The 7449-nt window shown below is 55.5% G+C and overlaps 1 protein-coding gene across 1 annotated transcript; it reads right to left on the reverse strand.

Annotated features, from left to right (window-relative positions):
* Positions 1–444: 444 nt before the first annotated feature.
* On the reverse strand, positions 445–3976 carry TMEM222 (transmembrane protein 222). Its single transcript, XM_061357657.1, has 6 exons — positions 3807–3976; positions 2805–2889; positions 2204–2235; positions 1422–1518; positions 1201–1331; positions 445–659 (listed from the first exon to the last, which is right to left on the reverse strand). Exons 1-6 carry the CDS (start codon positions 3920–3922, stop codon positions 572–574), a joined length of 549 nt encoding a protein of 182 aa, XP_061213641.1. The 5' UTR covers positions 3923–3976; the 3' UTR covers positions 445–571.
* Between the last annotated feature and the right edge of the window lie 3473 nt (positions 3977–7449).

Below are 7449 nucleotides of genomic sequence, written 5' to 3' on the forward strand. Positions count from 1 at the left end.
CTTTGCTGCCTTCCTGGGCTCCCCAGCAGGACGGGATGAACTGGCCCTGTCACAGTGTTCCTTAGAGGAGCACCAACACCTTCCTGTCAGCAATGGGGTGCTGTGGCACCCGACACCCCCAGGAGGAACCCCACACCTCCACCTGGAAATGTGCAACAGGGAGACAACAGCTCCTTGGTGGAGACTGAGGAAGCATCCGATGACCTCTGCCTGGAGGAAGCAACCAGAGAGAACCTTACAAGGGGCATCTTGTGCTCCCAAATCAGGAGGCAGGGCTTGCCCTGTGGCTGTATGTGGTGATGAAAGGAAGGTGCCCACACGTCCCTCTCCTCTCCTGGCTGCATCCCTACCTACCAGACTGCAGCAAGAGAGAGAGCAGGCGGCTGTGGAAGCCCTGCCACTGGGAGATGCCACCAACAGAACAAAAACAGGAGGAAAAGAAGCTTCAAGAGGAGCTGTTTACAACGGAGTGGAGCTGCCACCTTCCATGGAAAACTCCTCCCAGAGTGCCAGGCCTCCACCTCGCTGCATCAGTCCCAGTCTCTTCCTTTGGGTGCCCACAGAGCTGCCATCACCGCAAATGAAGAGTGAGAACCACGGTCACAATCACCCCCAGGAAGAGGACAAAGGGCAGCCAGGTCTTCACAAATCCCCCTATGCTGCAAAACAGGACAGAGAAGTGTTTAAACATGGGAAATGAGCAGAGAAAGACAAAAGGGAGCTTCCAGCTTCAGTTCAGGGCAGAGACCAGCACCTTTCAAACCTGCGGACAGGAGCGGGGACAGAAGAGCATCAAACATGAAGCCCTGTTACAAGGCCTGACTGCTGCTGTATTTAACCAAGACAACAGGGGAGAGGAACCAGTAACCCTTGGAGACAAGCTATGCTGTGACCTTGTGTTCTGACCTACCCCAGCCAAGGGACAGCACAAGGGGAAGATCTGCTTTAGTGAGCATTTCCCAAATTCCAAGTGCCATAAATGAGCAGTAGGATACAGTATTTTGGGAGCAGCACCTGGTGCACTCCTACTTCTCCTCCTAAGAACTGGCAGTGACAGCATCACCTACTAGCAACACCCCCACATAGTGTGGGGAGAGATGGTTCTCCCTTCTCCCTGGGACAGGCTGAAGCTTTAGAGGGCTTGGAAGAAGGAAAGAAACAACTCCTGTGACTGCTGAATCAGGCTGCTCCTCCACTCACCTCACATACTTCCCATAGAGCAGGGAGAAGAAGCAGAGTTTCACCATGTTCCAGGAGGTGCTGTTATCGTATCTCATCAGGTTTAAGGCCAGAGCTACGTGAGAATGGCAGTTATCACAACAGAGGTTGTGCTGGAACACAGAAAGGGGCACAGCATTAGAAACCCTGCTCTTGAGGCTTCCCTTCACACACAGCCAGGACATCATCACTTAGAGCCATACCATTCGGTGCTTGTACTCCTCTGAGGCATCGTGGACAGCCGTGTCCCACGCATTGGAACTGGTGGAATATACTTTGCTGGGATCCAGTTTCCAGTACCTGGAAGTATGAGAACAGATCCATTCACATCACTGCTGCACCTTCACAACTTCCTGCTCTTCCCAGCAGGAAGATGCTCAATGAACTTAACAGAAATCCACGGCCTCAAGAGTCATCAAACCCCAGCCTGGTTTGTGTTGAAGGGACCTTAAAGCTCCTTCAGTTCCAACCCCTGCCACGGGCACCCCTTCCACTGGAGCAGCTTGCTCCAAGCCCCTGTGTCCAGCCTGGCCTTGAGCACTGCCAGGGATGGGGCAGCCTCAGCACCCTCACAGGGAAGAGCTTCTGCCTCAGAGCTCATCTCAGTCTCCCCTCTGTCAGGTTCAAGCCATTCCCCTTGTCCCAAGCCCCTCTCCAGGTTTCCCGCAGCCCCTTCAGGCACTGGAGCTGCTCTAAGGTCTCCCCTTCAGGAGCCTTCCCTTCTCCAGGCTGCCCCAGCCCAGCTCTCTCAGCCTGGCTCCAAGCCCCTGGAGCATCTTTGTAGCCAAGAGAAGGTTCAGATCTCTGGGGCACAGACAAAGCCCTGGACTGCTTTCACATCCCAGCACAGGAAACCTGTCTATTCAAAGTGTAAACCTGCTCTGACAGGCACACAAAATCCAGGCACCTCTCCTCCTCCCCCCAAACCCCATTAACTTCTGCAGGTTAGTTGGTTAGTTTGGTAAGAACCAAGAGGAGCACTTACTTCACTGGCTTCCCAAATGCCATGTTGTCTTCCTAGAAAAGAGGAAAACTGTCTCAAGAGGACAGAAGGCAGCACAAGATCCAGCACATGCCTCTTGCTGGGAGCCCATATCCCAGCCCAGCACCAATTAGTGAGCAATCTGCCACGTTGCCTCAGCAGCCTCTCATTTGTGTGTCTGCCTTTAGGTTTCAATTGCTTTCATACTCCTGGGCACAAGTATATTTATACTCTAGACACGGTGACACCATCTAGCTTTGCGGTAGAATGCTTTGTTCCCTAACTTTTCCTTGTTTTCAACTATTAATACTTTGTTAAATGTCCCAAGTTATTCAGAGCATTAATTATCCCAAATTAAAACTCCCTTACTTCTAAAGCCCACTCAACTATAGCCTTACTGGCAAAGCCCACTGGACTACAAAGCAGCTTCGAGGATCAGCGCATACCTGGTGCCAAGCAGCACGCTTGGTACTATGCTGAGGAATTTGGAAGGTGGCTTCTACTCCTCACGTTACTGTAGTTACACCAGTGAGGGTGAGGAGCTGCTCAAGCACAGCTGCCTGAGCACCTGCATCCATCATTTACCCACTGAGCATCTACTCACTGAGACAAAGTACGGCCCCGCAAAGTCCCGAATGACTCCGGTGGATGTGCAGATCCCCATGTGGCCGATGATTGGGAAGAGCCATCTGTGGAGGCAAGAAGCAACCATCACCAGAGGTGTGTGCCCCCACTCACACCGAGGGAGTGCAGCTGCTGCCCAGAGCACACCCACCTGCAGGGACAGGCCCAGTTAACACATTACACACGGCTGAGAGCTCGCACAGCAAGCCAGGTGCAAGCGCCCTGGGCAGAAACCAGGGCTCCTGGCTCCGGGAAGAGCATTCCCTCCCCTCAATGATCCTGTTGTTGCAGACTTTCTCCTCCCCACCTGTGCAAGGGTTCACCAGCCGGAAGGCATGGCTGGGTACAACAGTTACAGCACTCCAGAGGGGACACTTCTGGCTTCTCCTAACTGTCCTCTCAACACTCTTTCAAGTCTCCAAGGATGCCAGGAAGTGCCAGAGGGAGAGAACAGAGCTGTTATTGAGTATAACACGGACATTCCTGCTGCAAAACCATACCAAGAGGAAGATGCCCCTATTCCTCAGGGGATGAACCCACAGATATGATGCCATGTGAATGACAGCAGGACAGCTCTCTTCAGCAGTCCCAGCAGGAGATAAGGATAAAAGCTTTGGAAAAGTAGACCAAGGTGGGAATCTTCAGCCACTGTAAATAGGTAAAACCAAAGCTGGTTTGTGGCCGGATGGGAAACACCCACAGGGAAGCTGCAGCTTGCCCCCACAAGGTTTAACAGTGCCATTCCCAACCTTGACACCCACACTCCGCAGCTCCTACTCGGCCCACACCATCACCTCCCTGGCACCGCGGGGGAGGAGGAAGGACAAACCCGAGCCTGCGCGCTCCCAACGCCGCGGTTTACACCTCGCTTATCCCCCCCCAGCCGCAGCTCTCCCGGGGCTCCGCAAGGCGCCTCCTGACCCATCCCAGAGCGGCCCCAGCAGCCCCGTTACCGGTTACCCCGGTGACGGCCCCCACTCACGTGAGGACGGGGATCGGGGTCCACACCACGCAGTACGGGAAGCGGCCGCGCTCCGCCTCCAGCCCGGCCCCGGCCCCGGCCCCGAACTGCTTCATCTTGGCCTCCGCTTCCGCCATCCCCGGGCGCGGCCCTGCCCGCCGCCCGCCGTCACTTCCTGGAGACCGCGCTCGCTGCCGCGCACGGCCGGTAACCAGGAAGTGCGCGGCCCGGTACGGGCGGGGGGGGCAGCGGCGGGACCCCCCTGCCCCTCGGAGCGGCTCCGCATGGGCCTGCATAGAGCCGAGGGGGGAGGAAGGGGATGAAGGCGCTCAGAGGGCAGGGCGAGCTCTTACAAGGGGAGAGGCGGGTTAGGAAAACGACCTTGCTTTGTTGTTGGATTCAAACTGCGCAGGGGGCGAGGGGGAAATGGGTTCATCCCCAGGGACAACGTGCTGCGGGAGCGGGAAGAGGGAGGATGGTCCCTGCGCTCATCGTGCCCTGCCGCGCGTTCCTTGGCTCATGCCCTCCTCGCACGGAGCCCTGGGGCTGCAGTGCCCATCTCCACCCTGGAGCCAAGGGGTTCTGCTCACCCGCGCCTTGGCTGGTTCCCGCACATGGCCGGGCTCAAGAACTCTCCCTGCTTTCCCGTACCTGCCTTTGCTCAGTGGTGAAACCAAGCCCACCCGTCCCCATTCATCCATCAATGCTCTCGCTGTTCTGAGGCTGCACTAGGTAGCAGTGAAGCTTCCAGCTTGAAAGCCTCAGAGGGGATGCCCCTGTGGGGCTGGGAATGGCAGGAGGAAGGGCTGGCCTGCACGCCCTCAGTACACACTATGCGTTGTAGGAGTACTCAGGCTTCAACCCAACTGGCTTAGCAACGCGCTGCAGATGACATTTCCTAACATCCCACCTTATTTCCTAGTCTAGGCCACGTTTCAGGACAGTGCTTCCAAGAGGGAAGGAGCTGCTGGGTGGAAGCAGAGCCATGAGTGCCCCAGCTCCAGCTGCAGCGTTGGCATCATCGCAGCAGGACCTGTCACTGCATCAAGAATTGATCAAGAGCCTGAGACTGTGCTCCTGGGAATGGGAGCGTGAGGGAATGCACAAACCAGGCCAGTTCCAAAGGAGAGAATGCTGAGGAAAGGCAGGCACTCGAGCACAAAGCCATGCCTGGTGCTTCGGCTCCTAATAGACACTTCCCATTGCGGCACTTGGGCTGGAAGGTGCACACAGAAGTTGTTTGTATTTCAAGTGAACACTTTCTGTTCGGTGAGGAAAAATCCTTACATTGATTTGCTCGGGGCTAACATAAATATCAGAGACTGTTAAAAACCCATGAACGGGGCCAATGTTCACATCAGCTCATGTGGGCCTGGCACGGTCCTCGGATTAGGCAACGGATTTGCTCTTCCTGCTTGTGTTTCGGAGGCTGCTTAGCAGCCTATCACCAGGGAGCAGCTCCCTTGGCAAAGCCATGCAGCAAGGACAATGCCAACAGCCACGGCAGGACACGTCTCCCTGCAGTGCAGCCTCACTGCATGGGCAGGGGCAGTGCAGCTCGTTCCCTCCTCACCCAAGGGCAGGAAGGCAAAGGCAGCTGCTGGAGCGCGGGGAGAACACTTCCTCAGGCTCGAATGACAGGAAATCATACAAATAGCAATAACACAAATCACTGCAGCACTCCTGTACTGCACAGCTTTGTGTTTGTCAGGCGAGCAGAAGGGCTCTCCATCCCCAGCATCGCACTGGCAGAAAAAAGGGGTGAGCTGTAGCTGCCAGCAGGGTCTTCCTAGTGACAACTGGGAAGCTGCCGCTGCTCTGTGCCTATTGATCGAAGCAGAATACAAAACACCTGAAGTCAGCAGGGAAAAATAGCTGCAGTTGGGAAAGGAACTGCGGGGGGCAGGAGGGGGGGGTAGTGGTGGGGGAGTGGACACGACAGGGAGGGGAGAGCAGGTAAGAAGTTCTCCACGCATAAAATGAAAGGTCGGGCTTTTGATTGCAGCTCTCCCGCCTGCCGCCAAGGCTGGATCGATGGAGGGAGCAGGAATGCTGCCATCATTGCCTCTGCAATCTCTCATGTGAGAAACAAAAGGTTTCACTCCCACTTCTGCCAGCAATTTGCCACCGTTGTCTGCCAGGACGCGGCTCTACCTCCCATCGGGCCAGAGCATCCTCAGGACGGACACAGAGGACGTTTGCCTGCTCAGTGCAGGTACCAGCACACCGGAGTCTTTCTGAAGGGGAGTCCATCCACTGCTGCCCAGACCAAACACCCATGTGGGTCTGTGGAAGCCCAACACCACCATGGCTGGAGCTGGAGCTGAGCCTGCCAGGGGGTGCAGTTACCTCCCCTTCCCACCCGAGCTCATCACAGAGCCTGCAAATAGCAGGCACCCAGCCAGCTCCTGTTCAAAGAGCAGCTTCCTTGGGAACCCTCCCTGTTGTGACAGCTCAAACATTGCAGGGACTGCCAGAACCAAACCACTCAAGGAAGAGATCCCCTCCCCCTGCTGACATTGACAGCAGAGGCGGCAGCAGCACCACCGTACAGAGGATGTCACCACCGAGGCGTCCTTCCCTGCGCTGGAGGTGATGCTGGGGTGGGCTGCTGGTTTGTTGTTCCCTTCCTGTGGTCTGTGCCTGCTGCAACCTGACAGCCTCAAATTGCTCAGAAGGAACCAGGAAAGTCACTCGCAGCTGTGTTGATGGGGCTGCTCCTCAACAGGGCGAGAACAGTCACAAGCTCAGCCACCCACCCCAAAAGCATGCCCCCAAGCCATTGCACCCCCCAGCTCTACGCCGCACGGCTTCACTGCTTCCCTGGCACTTGAAAGCTGCATCTCCTCTCCCTCTCCAAGTGACACAGCCCATCCACAGTCAGCTGCTCTGGTTAAAGGAAAACCCACCAGTTTCTCGGGGACAAAGTGGAAGAGCACAAAGAGCCAAATGCAGGTCGTAAGGATTCCTTAGCTACCACATCCAGCTAAAGGCCCATCCTCTCTCTTTACTGGCCCCAGAGGGGGTCCTGAGCAGCCTCACCTCCTGCAGCAGCAAGGCCTGAATCAGCTCCAAGGAGAGGAACAGGCAGAGGCCTGAATTCCTCACTGCAGCAGCAGCAGGCAGCTTCCCGACATCCTGCTCCCATTTTGCTCAGACAGGAACCATCTCGAGCCCTTTGCAGATGTGTTCCTGGCACTGGGAAGTGTTACATCAGAGAAAAGTGACCTCATCAGCATGGCTGGGACTGCTCCTCTCCCCACATCCCAGCATGTGTCCCTCCTTACCCTCCTCAACGCAATTCCTTTACCTAAAGCACAACCAAAACTCCATTTGCTGGGTCCTTCTACCCATTTCCACCCACAAATTAACCACTCGGCTTTCCCTTCCCCACTTCCTCTTTGTCCAACCATTCACTCCACAATCTGACCCAATTAGCTGATTGCCAATTCCAGCTGTGGATGCACATTGCTTTGTTAGGAGCAGAGCTGCCTTTTAAACCCATCATTTCATTCAGACAGGATGGGGAATGAAGAGGCCTCCAAAGACCTACAGCTGAAAGATGTCCAATGGGAATCTTTTAAAGAGAAGAGTTCCAATGGATGCTGAAAACAGCAAAGTGGGTTTTGAACTCTTATTTATGTGGTGATTCAGGTCAGTGACC

Source organism: Neopsephotus bourkii, unplaced genomic scaffold, assembly GCF_033783945.1.
Source record: "Neopsephotus bourkii isolate Nb327-2 ecotype Australia unplaced genomic scaffold, CSIRO-AGI_Nbou_v1 NB_909, whole genome shotgun sequence".
Classification (NCBI taxonomy): Eukaryota; Metazoa; Chordata; class Aves; order Psittaciformes; family Psittacidae; genus Neopsephotus; species Neopsephotus bourkii.